At 35.6% G+C, this 16,959-nt stretch overlaps 1 protein-coding gene across 1 annotated transcript; it reads left to right on the top strand.

Annotated features, from left to right (window-relative positions):
• The first annotated feature begins 2,660 nt into the window (after positions 1-2,660).
• Positions 2,661-4,955, top strand: LOC142620659 (putative glutathione S-transferase). The gene is made up of 2 exons (XM_075793993.1): positions 2,661-3,011; positions 4,587-4,955. Exons 1-2 carry the CDS (start codon positions 2,700-2,702, stop codon positions 4,953-4,955), a joined length of 681 nt encoding a protein of 226 aa, XP_075650108.1. The 5' UTR covers positions 2,661-2,699.
• The last annotated feature ends 12,004 nt before the right edge of the window (positions 4,956-16,959 follow it).

Below are 16,959 nucleotides of genomic sequence, written 5' to 3'. Positions count from 1 at the left end.
CCGCAATTTTTATATAAAATCATAAGTCTATGTCTCATTAAATATAAATGCCTAATTTATTCAATTCACCAATAATAATAATAATAATAATAATAATAATAATAATAATAATAATAATAATAATAAATGTAGTTAGATAATTGAAACAAAAAGAAAAATGAATTTCAAAATAAAGCCTATAGTTGAAGTGTTGAACACGTGATTATGACTTTTAATGGCTACTGGTTGATGTGATAAAAGAGAGTTTGAATAGTTAAAAAGTTACATTCAAATTTTCACTATATGTTAAATCTTCGCATGTCAAACTAGTGTTGTTAGTCCCTTAAAAAGTGTGCCAAATGCCAATTAGTAGTAAAAAACTAATCAACTCTTGTGGGTAGGGGCAGATAAAACAAGAGAAAGGAAGATAAAGGGAAAACTAAAAAGAGGAAGAGAAGAAGAAGAAGATGAAGCTAAAAGAAGAAGAGGAAGAAGCAGCAGTAGTAGCAACGTGAGGCTGAGAAGAAAAAGCAGAGAACTCTAATATCAGCATTGTGTCGGTGACTGGATCTATGGTGGCAAGCGACGAGAAGGTTTTTATTTTATTTTTCTTTCCTTTTCTTTACCGGCCAGTTTAGATTTACTAGCTGAAATCCAGATTTTTCTCCGGTACAACCGAAATGGCTCCGGTATGGCCGGTATTTAAACCAGTACGAGATGCCAATGTTTCTGTACCGGCCAAGGTAGAGGTACGGAAAATACCAGCCAAGGTAACGGTACGGAAAATACTAGTCATACCGGTCGGTATGGTATGGTATCATCTTCCTTGCTTTAAACTTACTACAATCTTTATATATTGAATTTTTGGTCCTTCTTTTTCGGCTGGACTGCTATCTAATGGGGGTTGTGAACATAATTTTTGTCCAATCTCCCCTCCAATTCTTTTTCTTCCTTGGTTTCTCCCTAATTATATTCTTTGGATGTTGGTCATTGTCGTTTACTTAAACATGTAGAATGGGTAGATTTTCACATGCTTACATATTATTTCATAAGAAATTTTACACAGAACTTGAATTCTATGTTCAAATTTTTTAAATAGCTCGAGCTTATAGAACTCGAGTTTTATTTACAAAGAACTAGAGTTTATGAAACTCGAGTTCCACCTGGACTTTTTTTATTAAAAAATTCCAGGTCAACAAGTACCATCGTGACAGATTTTATGGAACTCGAGTTTTTAAAAAATAGTTGATCACTAATTATTTCCCAAACAGTGGTTGAACACTAATTATTTTGGCCAAACATGGTGTACAGGCAAGTTAGATTATTAAGACAATTTAAGAGAACGAGTGATGAATCTAATGGTACATTTAAGTGAAAAGGCTAAAGAACAATAAAAATTGGAAACTATAACACTTTAATGTCTAAAGAAAGGAAGGCATGGGAAAATACGTAGAAACCATTTGAAAGAAATAAAAAACCCACAGGTGAGTAAAGGGAAAAATGTCCCTCACTCTTAGAGCTCTCTATTATGTGAAAGTCAAGATTTTCATACAATGGTGATATTTTTCCCAATTCTTTGTTTCTACCTTACTTTCCTACCCAAGCTTCTACCTGTTTCTCTCTATCTTCCTAGGTTCTTGACCTAATTGTTCAGCAACATGTTTCTCTTATAATACGAGGAATGTTGTTAGGTACATAAGGATAGGTGTCAAACCATGATTCCTCCATTTGAATCCAAATATAGCTGTTGTACTATGTTAAGGCAGGAGGAGAGAGATAACACACCGATATCAGAGTAGTGAGATTAAAGGCTGCTTTGCTACAATGTAGGGAGCAAGTCATAGACAAGGCAAGGGACATTAGGGATACTAGGAGTGATGGACGTGTCCTCAGCAATGGTCCAACACAAGTTTAGTCAATAAAGGGTGTTCTATAGCATCTAGCCATAGGGGATCGCTATCTCCGTTTACCCTAGTGCTAGGTGTCCGTGCTAGGTGTAAATTTCACTCTTCCTTAAGATGGTCATGTTGTTGGCACAAGCCAAAGATCCTCTTTTTTTGCCAACGTCCCCCTTCCCTTCCTCACAGCTAGCCCATGCGTTGGGTCCAAATCCAGCCACGTCAACATTCACACTTGCCTTGGCTGGTGTAATGTACACATGGTATTTGGCCATTTTTGCCACATTTTAATATGTTTATCTCTATGCTTACCTATTTGCAATTGAAGTATGAAATTCTCAAATTTATGCAATTTCATTCCCCTTTATTTCAAGTTTCTTAATAAATTTTCAAATGCTTATATTAAATTTTACTGTTAATGACTAAAAACCCAATTTTTTTTGGCCATTTAGTGTAAAGTTTTATTAAACCTCACTTTTTAAAAATATATATTTTTTTTTCAAAGGGTTTGTCTTCAAAAAATTATAAAAATAAATTGCGCCAAACAGAGTGAAAGATATTTTTCATTAAAAATTTGACAACCCATATGAATCTTCCAACCACAGACTAGAGCAGTTGATTAAGATTACCACATTATCAACTTCCCTTAGTCAATAATAGCCTACATTATCAACTTACCTTAGTAAATAATAGCCTATAAAGACAACCAAAAAAAGTCTTCTAATTGTCCAATTGTATATGCTTGTAGATAAAGCAAGGGAATCTATTTGACTAGTTATATATGAACTCACTCGGGCAGGAAGAAAGAAAATCTAAGTAAGAATGGAAGAAGTAAAGCTAATAGGATTTTGGCCTAGTCCATATGTTTACAGAGTTATATGGGCTCTGAAACTCAAGGGTATCAAATATGAATATATAGAAGAGGATATATTCAACAAGAGTGATATGCTTTTGAGGTACAACCCTGTTCATAAGAAGGTTCCTGTGCTTGTTCATGCAGGTGGGAAACCAATCGCAGAATCCATTGTCATTCTCGAGTACATTGAAGAGACTAGGCCACACAACCCCTTGCTTCCCGATGATCCTCATGAGAGAGCTGTGGCTCGGTTCTGGGCAAAGTTTGGAGAGGATAAGGTAATATATTATGCATCAACTAACTGATTATTATGTTTATTCTTACATTGCATAAAATCACACCTACAACTTTGTTCTCCTTTATTGTTATTTTCGGTTTGTGTCGACGAGTATCCTTAAAATAATTGTTAACAATCAATTTTAGGAATGGTAAGACTTAGGTACAATATTTAAGTGTTGTTCCTTAAGTTCTTATCTTAAGATTCTACCTTTTTTCTCATGTGATGTAACTTGGAAGTGTATTTTTTACATAAATAACCACATGGTAGAATTATAAGATGAGAATCTAAAGAACAACATCTAAAGTATTACAAATAAGTTTTGTCATTTTAGTAAAGTTTTGACACCACTTTTATGAAAAATAAAAAAATTGTCAAAACATTAATTTTTTTTTTTTTCATAACTTTTTTTAAATAGTTTGTTATCAATTGCTCTGTTGGCATTCATAACATTTCCTTTATTTTTTTACAAGTCTCTTTTGTCGTTATTACTTTTCTTTGATAGACGGGAAAGGGGGTTTTTTTAAAAAAAAAAAAAACTGAAAAGATAGGAGTATATTAATATAAAAAAGAAGTACAAAAGAAAGTCTGGTGGGCGAGTTAATATTACTAATGAAACTCGGCCCAAGAGAGCCGTGGCCCGGTAACTCCACAACAACCAAACTGTAAAAAACAAAACAACAAAACCGAGTATGTGTAGTCCAATGCTTATTGGTGAGGGAGGGATTCAGCAAGTCTCTGGTACTCATCTTTCAGAGAAGTTGCTTGCTTAAAGATCTCTCCGGGGTGGGTCTGCATGTGTTGGAACATGTGAAAGTTTTAAAAGTATTTCCATTGGAAATGTCATTTAACCTATGAAGCACGAGCGCGTTCTCGGATTCAGGTGCGGTGCACGTACGGTGATTAAAAAACTATTAAAAATATTTTTATTTATATATTTTTTTATTTATTAATAATCATATTTTTTCATATAATTGTAAATATATAGCAATTTAAGTGTAATAGTAGATAATAACTAAAACATGATATTCATAAATTAGAATACAACCCACAAGTTTATTTTTATTATTTTTTTAACATGTTTTCGGCCAATTTCAGCCCGAATCAGAAGCAAAATTGGCCGAAATCGAGGCGAATCGAAAAAAGAAAAAAAGGGCGAATCAGCGCGTCGGAGGAGCGTCACTGCAAGTCCGATGCGGGTGCGGCGGCCCCAGAGCCACACCTGTGATTTCTAGCATTTAACTAAAGATAAAAATAATAAGAGGAGAATAAAAAATGGTGATTATCTTGTCCTTTTCTCTTTCGTAGATTTGTTTATAATAAGATTCAAATTTATAGCATCAATTTCATAATAATGGTTAGACATCAATTGATTTTTTGTATAGATAATATTCAAACTCAAATTCCTTATTAAATGACAAAAAATTTCTAGTTGAGTTAACTAGTAGATTTTATTAATCTTAACTATAATGAACTGCACACACAAACAAGCTTTAAACATTTTTTTCTAGACTCGGATAATAATATATAAGATGGAGATGTTACCCACTCTAACTGGATACTTTGTGCGATTTAGAACAACAATTTTTCTGGATACTTTGTAACTAGCGGAGAACAAGAAGTGAAAGCAATAAAAGAAATGAAAGAACTTCTGGGAATCCTAGAAGAGTATGGTCTTGGGGAGAAGAAGTTTTTTGGTGGCAATAACATAGGACTGGCTGACCTAGCCTTTGGATGGATAGCTTGCTTATTGGAAATCACTCAAGAAGCAGCTGGGGTCAAAGTGTTGGAAGCTAATAGCTTCCCTCGCTTACAGGCATGGATCAAAAACTTCAATGAAATTCCAGCCATTAAAGAGAGCCTTAGCGATCGCAATGAGCTGTTGACGTATTTCAAGTGGCGAAGAGAACACTTTCTCTCCTCAGTAGCATCATATACATATTAAACACTAGCTACTAGCATCAGCCTGTGTGCTCTCTCATTCTCTGAATTCATTTCTCAAGATATGTTATTCTAAATATAAGTTTGCGTGTCTGAGTGCAAAAATAAAAATAAAAAAGGGCAGTTTGACTGGTAATTTATTAGATGTATAATGCTACAAGTAGAGGTTTAAAAATATTGAGTATTGTTTCCCCTGTATTTTAAAATGGTCAAGTTTTGAGACCATTTTCCAGATAAATAGAAGTCACAAATAAATTGATGTTTTCTGTTCTTGTGTGTGTGTTTTGCAAGGATTTTTTTTTCTTCAAAATAGCACTAAAACTCAAACAATTTCATTAGTTAGCACGTTTTCAAAACTATCCCCATCCCACTCAACAGATAAGCACAAGCCTCATGCCTGATACCTCCAATCACAATAGTCAGCTACCAATCAGAACATTTCACAATCATAAATCACAATACACATTACACTAAAAGACAATCAATATCTCACCAACACCAACACACACTGACCAACACCAACACCAACAGACAAGAATAAGATAGAGCCAAATTTCAAAAGTCAAAAAACAGGAAAAAAGCAAAATAAAGCTCAAAAGAGACTCACAGTTCAAAATATTAATAAAGCAAAATATTAATAAAGGTTCGGCCAGCCAATCATAGACTCATAGTTCAAGAGAGAGAGAGAGTTAGACTCTTAAAGAATAGAGAGAGAGACTCTCATTCATTAATTTCATTTCATTATTTTCATAGTTTTCATTTCAGATTCAGATAAAGAGAGAGAGAGAAAGACTGAGAGACTGAGAGAGTTTGAGAGCAATACCTTGAGGGAGGGAGCACAAGCATGAGCACTGGAGCAACTCTGCGATCTGTGATGAGGGGTGATCTGCGATGAGGGACGACGATGACAATGACGACGACGAAGATGAGCGAGCTATGGCGATGACGAAGACAAGTGAGCTACGGCGACGACGAGCGAGTTGCGAGCAACGTGACCGTGGGTTTGGTTTGCTCTTTATTGGGGTTTGGGGTTTGGTTTGCTCTGCGAGTGACGTGACCTTGGGTTTGAATTCTGATTTAGTGATTTGCTTTGTATTGGGGTTTGGTTTTTTTTTTTTTTTTTTTAGAATATGTGGGTTTGATACCTTTGTAATCTATTGGGCTTGCTGTGGGCTTGGCTTTGTCTTTGTTACAATTTTTTTTTTTTTTGTTACTTGAAAGTGAACAAATATATATATATATATATATATATATATATATATATATATATATATATTTTAAAAATTTGAGAGTGTTCCTAATTTTTTTTATGGGTAAACAAATAAAAAAAATTAATTATTATATATATAAAAAAAATTTAAAGTCAGGGTGTTCCTGGGAACACCCTGAGTATAACGTTGCACTGCCACTGCATGAACATGAAGGTACAAAACACTACCTAGACATTTAGTAGCCACTACTGGTAGTGACCACACCCCCACTTATTAAAAAAAAGTTAATTAAAAGGAAAAAAATACAAAAGGCAAAAGCATCTACAACTACACGTCTCCGCTAATAAACATCTAACACTAAGTTAAACACTAAGTAGTGGACTTAAATACCATGACTAAGTTACTAACACTAAGTCTAACTAGCACAAAACAAAACTAAAGTAAAAGAAAAAGTCCAAAAGTAGATATCATTAGTAAACTTTAAATTTGAAGTGTCTAAATTTAAAAATTATATTTTTTGTGCTCCTTAAAGCATTCTCATCAGATGTTTAAAAAAAATGTCATTTTGACACACCAAACACCTACTTTATCCTTTTACCACATCATTTTACAATATCTCATTTATCAGATGTTTATCCTCCAATTCTATACATTAAAATAATATTTACTACACATTAAAATAATATATTAACTCCTCCCTATCATCATCATCATCATCAATAACGGCACAGCCACCACTGCCGCAACAATGGCCACCAACAACCACTGCCGCAACAACAGCCACAGCCACCACTGGCACATACCCACATCCACCAACGCCACCTCAAAAAAAAAAAAAATAACCAGAGAGATCGACACAAACCCACATCCCAAATCCACCAAATCAATTATAAAATTAATTACAATTTACACTAAAATCATAAATTGAATCGGACATACATCGAGACATTTTGAATCAGACGCCTCCGTCGCCGTCGCTGAGGGAAGTTTTCACTTCCAGCCACCATGTCCTTCACACTGGAGTTCCTCTTTGTCGCAAAGTGGGTCAGTGATCAGTGGCGAGCCTGGGCAGTCTTTGTCTTTTGGCGTGGCGAGATCGGCGATGGCAAGATCGGCGTGGCGAGACAACGATGAGAAAAAAGATATCGGCGTGGCCACAGAGAGAGAGAGAGAGAGAGAGAGAGAGAGAGAGATGTGTTGCAGACGGAAAGAGAGTGAGAGACATCTGATAGGAGGAGAGAGAAAATCGAATTAAATAAGCCAAACTGTGTTTGGCACTAATGTCCGTACCGTCTCATATTTGAGACGGTACTGTAGCATATCTCAAAAATTTGACACATTTAGCACACTTCATGATGCTCTGTTTTTGGTGTTTTGGTGTGCCAAATGCCAAATATTTAACATTTGACACATTTAACATACCTGATGAGAGTGCTCTTAGAATCTATCTCTCTCTCAAGTTGTAAATTTGTAATCATAAACATTCTAGCTGTGAATTATTAATATAGAAGAGTTTGTTATCATGATTGTAAAGAATTTTAGTCATGCACAAAACTATCAAAATTGGAAAGATATAGAGAGTTTTATATTTTTTAATTTGTTAGTTTTTTTTCCCTTCAAATGTATAATAGTAACACCAATAGTCTAATAATAGTAGGTGCCCACTTAAGAAGGAAAAAAGAAAAACAAAGAGTATTATGTGCAATTCATTTCCTTAATTGATTTGATTCATTCTCCCTAAAAATTGGCATTTATTTGTTTTTTTTTTTTCATGTGAAAACATGGGTCAACCCAGCCCGACCCGACCTGACCTACACACAACCTGATTATCTCAACCCTATTTTTAAACCCACCCCATTTTGGCTTGCAACTCGATTGACCCAACCCAACCCAACCCATGCAGCCCGATTCAACCGTTTGTCAAGTCTGCTCAATTGGCACCTCCTATTGTTTCTAAATGAGGCATTCAAAGTTTAAATTCCCCCACCTCCAAGTATCAATGTATCCCAAAAAAAAAAAAAAGTATTAGGGAATTCATAAGAAGCTCAACAATTTTATGACCTAATTTATTCTCACATTTGGACTCTCTCAGTAGTTATTTCCTAATTAACTTTCTTAGTACTTTTCCAAATCATTGAATGTAACTTAAAAACCAAATAAGAAAATGAATTATAAAGCAATCAAAAAAAGAGGAGGGGGATTAAACAAAGCTTACATTCAAATATAATACGGTTTCCAGCACACCTACGATTACCCTCAGCATTTTAGATATGCTTTTTTTTTTTTTTTTTTGCTGAGAAGCATTTTAGATATGCTAGAACTGAGAATGAATTCTTAATATATTGATGCATAGAATATTGTACAAGATGAGGCCTTTATATAGACAGACGCCTTAGATTTTTATATAGAATGAATTACAATGACAGTGCACTAACAGCCCTCCTCAACTTCAAGATGAAGGGTGAGAGACCAACTTAAATTTGAAAACTAGATCACGAAAGCATTCAGAGGATGGGATTTGGTAAAAATGTCTACAAGTTGATCAAGAGAGGCAACAAAGATCACCCAAAAGGAACAATGAAGGAGGTGATGCCGAACAAGATTGAAATCGATTTTGATATGCTTGGCCTATGAAGCACGGGTGCGGGTACGGGTACGGGTGCGGGTGCGGGTGCGGGTACGGGTGCGGGACTTGGCAATTTTTGAAAAAAGTGGGTGCGGGTGCGGGTGCGGCGGGACTCGGCAATTAAAAAATTATTAAAAATATTTTTATTTATATTTTCTATATATTTTTACTATTAAAATATTCTTAAAAAACATATTACTAATTTACTATACCTTGATTCACAAAACAAAGAAAGAAAAAAAGCAAGAAACACAAAACCAAAAAGAAAACACAAAAGAAGCAACAAATATTCAAAATAAAATTAAGGAAGGATAGATTTAGGGTTTTTGGGTCTCATTTAGAGCCGATTTCGGCTGTTGCAGCATGATTCGAGGCCTGTTTCGTCCGTTTTGGTCGCCGGCCAATACGGCCGAAACAGCCCGATTCTGCTCGAATCGGCGCCACGTCGGCATGATTCAAGCCGCGTCGGTGCGAGTCGGCGGGAAAAATAAGATGCCACGTGGCCGACGCGGTCGGACGTCGCACCGACGCGCGAGCAGCGGCATCCCTTGCGCGTCGGCGAGTCCCGCCGCGTCGGACGCGGGTGCGGCACCTTCGGTGCCGCGTCCGTGCATCCCAGAAGACATCATTACAAGCCATCTGAATGAAACTTCTATTATCAAACCAAAGCTTCATATAATATTAGAGGTCACAATCCAAATTTTTAAATTTTAGGGAATAAAATCAAAATTTTCCCAAATTTTAAGAATATAAATTGTAATTCAATCTTTTAGGGTCTATTTGGGATCTGTTTATCGAAATTGAAATTGAAAATTTTTTACTGAAAGTACTATAAATAAAAGTAAAAGTTAGCAAAAATAGTACAGTGGAACTCATGAATAGTGCCAAAAAGTGTAGTAAGGCCCATAAATAGTAGCAAAAATAAGCTAAATAGTAAAATAAACTACTTTTTTAATTTTTGCCAAACACACACTTATAATATATTGAAACTGAAGAAAATTGACTATTAGTCTATTACATGCTAAAGAATTATTTACGGTGAAATGCCCCCAAAAAATTATTTAATGAGGAATGATAAATTCTTTTATAACAGTACAGCAATCATCTTAATTCTCAAAAATAAATAAATAAAATAAAAATTACAGAATCATCTGGCAGAGAAGGTTTCAAGAAGCACCTAATGGTCTAACCCACTGTTTAAATTTGAAAATATTTTCTAGGATAGTAGTACCCTCAATTTTAAATTAAGAACTTTATTTTTTCAGAAATTTTGTTTGGCACTGATAGCTAGCCGCCCTTACCTAAATTGTTATATTAACCTAAAACATTGATTTTTAGGGTTTGTTTGGGATCCGATTATTTTACTAAAACTGAAATTTTTTTACTGAAAGTACAATAGATAAAGGTAAAAGTTAGCTGAAATAGTACAGTGAGACCCATGAATTGTAGCAAAAATAAGTTGAATAGTAAAATAAGCTGGCTTTTTAATTTGGCCATCCAAAATAAACTGAATAGTAAAATAAGCTAGCTTCAGAAATTGGCCATTTAAATTAAAAAACCAACTTATTTTACTATTCAATAATCCAAGTCTTAAATAACAATTTGACTTTTTTTCTCCTCACGGCAGGAGTCTTTCCTTCTCACCTTGGGTGAGGGTTTCCTTTAGGGTTTCATGGCTACGGTCACCAGTGTTAGTCTTTTCTTGCATCCCTAGTTACCAAGGGGTGCGACAAGACTAGGAATCATGGATGATGACGAGGTTCTTGATCGCCTGCAATGGGTTCGACTCACACCAGATGAAGGAGAACTCATCACGGTACGTTCCAAAAAACGAGGCCAAACCCCATAATAATGCTCTCTAAGCCTCTTTGGGAAGTTCCTTTCACCACGACCCTTCAATCTTAGAGCCGCTAAGAACCTTTTATGAGTGGTGTAGAAGTTGGGTTTGGACCTTAGGATTATAGAAGTTGGTGAGGGTCTCTTTCAATTTAAAATTACCCTAGAAATCCAACTCGCTTGGGTGGAGAAGAACGGGCCGTGGAGTTTTGATAATCGAGTTCTAGTGCTCCAATTGTGGGAGAGAGAGATGACGACACGTTCAACCACTTTTTCCTCTTTATTGATATGGGTACACATTTGGGGCTTACCCTTCGATCTTATCAATGAAGAAGAACGACTTGAGATTGGCAGGAGTCTAGGCAAAGTTGTTGAGGTTGACTGTAAGGCCATTGCATCTGACCAAGCACAGTTCCTTCGTGTTCGTGTTGAAATACCCTTAGATAAACTAATTCAAAGGGGCGGTCCGGTGGTTGGCCCTGAGGGCGATCAAATGTTGGTGGCATTCAAGTATGAGAGGTTATGTGGACTCTTGCTATCCATGATAGCCAACATCCTAATCTCACATCTGTGGGGCCGAATAGTTTAACAAAGACTACTGAACCGAATAGGGAGGATGGTCTGGAGGGAAGAAGTGAGTTTGGTTCCTTAAATACAATGGCGGTGCCATGATCAGCTCAGAGTGTTCCTAGGAACACCCTAAGCTGGAAATTTTATATATATATATATAATAATTAAAAAAAATTATCTGTTTACTCTTAAAAAGAAATTAGGAACACCCTTAATCAAAATTAGGAACATCCTCAAATTAAAAAAAAAATGATTTGTTCTACTTTCTAGCAAAAAAAAAAAAGCCTAAAAAAAATTTGAACTAAAATCTGAAAAAAAAAAAAAAAAAATTGTAACAGAGCAAGCGGCAAGCCCTTAGCCCACGGATTGTCAAAAAAAAAAAAAAAACACGGACGGCAAGCCCAACATTGAATGACGACACAATGTTTCTGCAAGATTTTTATGACAAAAGATTGAAAAAATCTTGCATTTTTGTTGTTTGTAACTGAGGCTAAGAAGGAGGGAGAGCAAGAGATTTTGATGCGAACCTCAATCGACACGTTTTGAGACCCAATAAAAATATTGAAATATTTGCCCAAGAAAGCTAAAATTCATTTTTTTTTTATAGAAACCCTGACCCAACATTTATAATCGAAACGTGAACCAAAGGTATAAGTTGACCTTGATCCAATGATTATAAAGAATCACGAACCGAAAGTATAAAGTTTGAACGCCACAAGGAAGAATCCCTAATAAGTTCACAGTTCTTGAAGAACCAAAAGAAGAGCAAAGCTTTACCTTTTCTGATTTTTATTCAATAATATATATATATATATATATATATATATATGAAAAACATATACAGACTTCAGAGCCTATTTAAGGGCTCCATAAAACTTGACAGACAATAAAATATATTCTAAAATAACTCCTAATTGATACCTTACTATATCAGAAATCAAATTTGACCTAAAAAGCATTAAATGCACCTAAAAACAAGGAAAATAGCTAAAAAAAAGTTCTAAATAATAAAAGCTCTAAATTCAAGTAGATTTGGTCTGAAATAGCAGCTCTAGAATAAGAAAAAATCTCCATTAACTGATATAAAGCTGGAAAGTCAATCAGCCATTAATCCACCCCATAATCACTTCCAATTAAGCCAGATCAGCCCTCAATAGCTTGGATTAAATTTATTATGCCTTCATCTTCCTTTGGGCTAAGCTTGGAATGTCCTGCGTTAGAATCAGCCCAAATCTCTTGAATCAGCCCATTAAGTGCTTCTTTGATTTTCTTGGATCTTGCTCTTGTAATAGGCCCAAACTGGAACATGCAATGGATCCTTGAATGCTTGTTGATTCTCATCAGATTTCTTAGGAAGAGAATGAAGAGACTGAGAAGGCGGAGAGGAAGAGACTTGCAGGAGAAAAAAAAAAAAAGATTGGAAAAAGAGAGAACCTCTGTGTTGATGAGAGATGATTAGTTGGGAACTGGGAAGGTGTAAGTCAAGGCATTGGAAAAGTAAGAGAAGTTTAAACGTGTGGATGAGAACCATTCTAGACAAGAGTGAAAAAATAAAAAAAGAGAAGCTAAAGATGAGAGAATTAAAAAATGGTGGAAAGGAAAAAAATCAGGGAAAACCGGATTGGGTTGGGCAATTTAGGAATTTACAATTTCCTTTTGTCAAGTACTTTCCCATCATGTCACTTTCTCTTCTGATACACATTGATAGATATATATATATATAGCTTGAGTCAAATTAGATTATCCACATTATTGTTTCTCAAAAAAAAAAAAGATTATCTAAACATGGGTGTATGCTAATGTAACTAATCAACAATAATTTAATTAATCAATAATTAATTGGTAGAAGCAACTAATAAATGATAAACAATAATTTAATTAATCAATACATTATAAAAGACAAACAAATTAAATTATGTTAGACTAAACAACAATTAATAATTTTATAATTAATGAAACGACAATATAACAAATTATAGTTTATAAAAGACAAACAAATTAATGAACAACTAAACAACAATAATTAATAATTTTATTAATACTTCAAATGAACTTATAGTTTATTGTTTATTCTTTTCCTAAAATTATGGACAAATATTTGATAAGAAAACCACGTAGAAGGAAATTGTAAACTTTTATGTATTTGCGTGTTTTATTTATTTATTGTTGTTGTTTTCAATATACAAAATTTTCTTTTTATTAGATTGTATTATTTATACTTATTGAAGAACACCCTGAAAAAAAATTCTTGAAACCACCACAGCTTGAACAACCATTTTCAACTATATAGTGTTCCCATAACTTTTGGGTCACAAATTACCGCATTGGAGGGGACTAAGGATGGCAGCCATAATGTAATTGACGTGGACCTACGTAATAAGGGGAAAACTCAAGTGCAAGGTAGTACGGCCAAACACATGGATCTACGTAAGGCCGAAGTGGGTCAGTCCAGTATGAGGAAAAAATTGGTAAGGCCCAATAGGAGTCCAATGCAAGTTGAACCCGTGGCTACTAACAGCAGTGGAAAAAAAGAAGGTTGCATGAGAGCAGGGCAGAGCCAGAAATTTTGGTTTGAGATGCCAAGTTGTAACTTTAATATATTTATCAACATAACCGCACATAGACATACACATACTTTTTTATTATATACACATTTTTTTATTTGATTAGTTATATATATATACACACACACACCAAACAACAACAAAAAGAACTTAGTAATTTCAATCAAAATTATGTTTGGTGATAATCTTTCGTAAAATAAAATTCATTTTTACTATTTTTAGAGTGAAATCCTTTAAAAAATTCATTTTCGATACAAATTATCAAATTTTATACTAAAGAAAGTAAAAAAAAATTTCAATTGAACTAATAAAATTTTCAAAAAATATGAATGTTCCAAAACTTGGAGGAATAAGTCAGACTTCAAACATATTTGAAACTATCTTACTCTAATCCATTATGTAGTAACTAAAGGGACATTTCATGTGTAGTTTTAGTGACATTATTTTTTTAATGAGTCAATGACTTGTTAATTGTCACATAACTGGTTGAAAAAGATATAGATTTAAATATGTTTGGTGCCAAACTTTATCTAATATTTAACAGATATAAGAGCATATTTTACAATAAAAAAATAGAATTGTGAAAAATAATGTTATATCTCTATAATTATTAGACAAATTTTTTTTTTAAGAGCATCATTGGACTAAATCAAATATTTGGGGAGGCCAACTCTTATTTTTGTAGACTAAATTTTGAAAACATTAAATAATTATATATAAATTTTTAAAAAATTCAAAATTTTGGCCCCCCCCACCCATACACATAGCTACGCCCCTGTATGAGAGTTTTGACGAGACTGAGATTGGAGTAAGGGAGGACAACAGCAAACACCCTCAGTCCGAGGGGTATTTTACAACCAGAAATGCAATAACAGTGGAGGCTGAACACCAGCCCTGCTGAGCAGGGGCTTGGGAACCAACGTGTAGTGAATGCTCTCTCTTTTCTAGTGAGGGATAAAGTTCCTAATGTTTTGTTTCTCATGTAGACAAAACAAACTATGGATGAAATGAGGAAAATACAAGCTAACCTACAATACCCCAACATCCTAGCGGTGCCTAGTGACAATAGGAGGGGAGGATTGGCAATGTTTTGGACGAATGATACTAACTTACACATTCAAACGTACTCACCAAACCATATTGATGCTCTTATTCATGATGACCCCACGACGCCGTGGTGAATCACTAGTTTTTATGGCCGGCCTGAAGAACATAGGAGGAAAGAAACATGGCAACTATTAGAGCACCTCTCCCCTAGATTTTCTCTATTGTGGATAGGGATGGCCATGGGTAGGGTATGGATCGAGTATACCCATATCCTATCTGAAAAGTTTGTTCATGGATACCTGATTATCAATACCCATTAGTATCCATACCCGAATCTTACCCGAATATATTATCCATGGATATCCATACCTTACCCGAAACCCATTAATTTTTTTTTTAATCAAAAACATTTTAACGTAAAAACTAACCAATCTTAAAAAAGAAAAAACAAAGCTCTGAATAGTGAATAACACGGAAATTCACAAATTTATCTCTCTTTCTCTTTCTTTTAGATCCAAATATCGAATTCACAAATTCAGATAGTATTCGGATACGATTTGATGTTGATGAAGATGAGTGAGTACGAATTCGTGGGTGGCGAAAATGGCGTCCATGAGGATAGAGTGACAGAGTGGGAGGTTGGGCTACTGAGCGTCGACGATTTGACGTCATTATCACAATTTTTGATACCGTCGGAGCTGGCTTCGACGTTCAGTATTTTGCCGGAACCCTAAAGGACCAATGTGGAAGTCAACCGTGCATCGCAAACAACGTTCTCGACTCTCCGTGGGGTCAATCACTCGCCGGCGAAGGGGTCGCTGTTCGAAACGACGGATCTGGATCCGGATCCTAACCCAGACCAGGACCCGATGGTCGTGGAGGCGGACGAGAACGAGATTACTAATCGAGACGGGTCTGGGTCAGATCCGAAAAGTTCGAGAAAAGACGACTAGTGTTATGTGGAAATAGAAGTAGAAGAAGCCAATTCGACACTCTGTAACAACGAGAACAATGAATCATCAGCGGCGGCCAAGATCAGCGACTCACAAACGTGGTGGATCAATGCTACTATGACTGAGCAAGAGACGTGCTTGGATGGGTTGGGAAGAGAAGAGAGTAGCTCAATAGCTCTGGTTTGGAGAGGCAAAGAGAGTGTGAGTGACAGTGAGAGAGGTTTAGGTTTTTTTTTTTTTTTTTTTTTTTTTTTTTTTTTTTTTAAATACAGGTCGGATTTGGATAATATCCATACCCTACCCGAACAATTCGGATAATATCCATACCCTACCCGAACAATTCGGATAATATTCATATCCTACCTGGTTAAGTTCTACTCATGAAGAACCGGGTATTACTCGAAATATTTGGATCGGGTAGGGTTAGATATCCATTGCCCAATGGATATGGCCATCCCTAACCGTGGATGTGCTTAAGGGATTAAAATGAGATTTTTGTGTCTGAAGAAAAGCAGGGTCGAATAACGAAACCACTCTACTTAATGATGGACTTTCGGGAAGCCTCACTGGACCGTAATTTGGTTGATTTGGGTTGTCATGGGAATGTATATACTTGGAAAAGTGGGAGGGAGGCAGAAGACATGTTCAAGCACGGCTAGATAGGGCGTGTGCCACGGTGGATTGGCAGGAGTTGTTTCCACATTACAAGGTATCTCATCTACAAGAATCATATTCGGATCATGTGCCCATAATGGTGTGTACCCATAATCAAACTCCATATACCCGTAAAAGAAGGATACCACATAGATCTGAGGAAAAGTGGGCGACCTAACCCACTTGTGAGGACACTATCCGTGATTCTTGGGCTAGTACAGTGGTTGAAGGCAGCCCAATGTTCCAACTTTTTGATAAAATTAAGCATTGTAGGCAGACCTTGGTTAATTGGAGTCGTGGGACCTTTGGGGTTACAAAAACTAAAATTCAAGTGAAGCAAAAGTTGCTATTGGAGCTGGCTAGCCAAAACAGAGCAGAGCTTAATGAAGAGATCCGAGGAGTCAAGGCAGAGATCAATGCCATGTTGTATCATGAAGAGGTGGCGTGGAGACAACAGTCACGATCTATTTGGCTTCCTGCAAGTAAGAAGAATACGAAATATTTTCACCAACGGGCTAGTCAGTGTCGTTGGAAAAAATCATATAGC

This window comes from Castanea sativa, chromosome 12, assembly GCF_040712315.1.
Source record: "Castanea sativa cultivar Marrone di Chiusa Pesio chromosome 12, ASM4071231v1".
Lineage (NCBI taxonomy): Eukaryota > Viridiplantae > Streptophyta > Magnoliopsida > Fagales > Fagaceae > Castanea > Castanea sativa.
Note: the sequence above shows the minus strand (reverse complement) of the source record. Positions and strands in the feature narration are given on the sequence as shown.

Coding starts and splice junctions, on each gene's coding strand:
- LOC142620659 (XM_075793993.1), top strand. CDS start 2,700: ATGGAAGAAGTAAAGCTAATAGGATTTTGGCCTAGTCCATATGTTTAC. Junction 3,012..4,586: donor CAAAGTTTGGAGAGGATAAG/GTAATATATTAT, acceptor TGTGCGATTTAG/AACAACAATTTTTCTGGATA.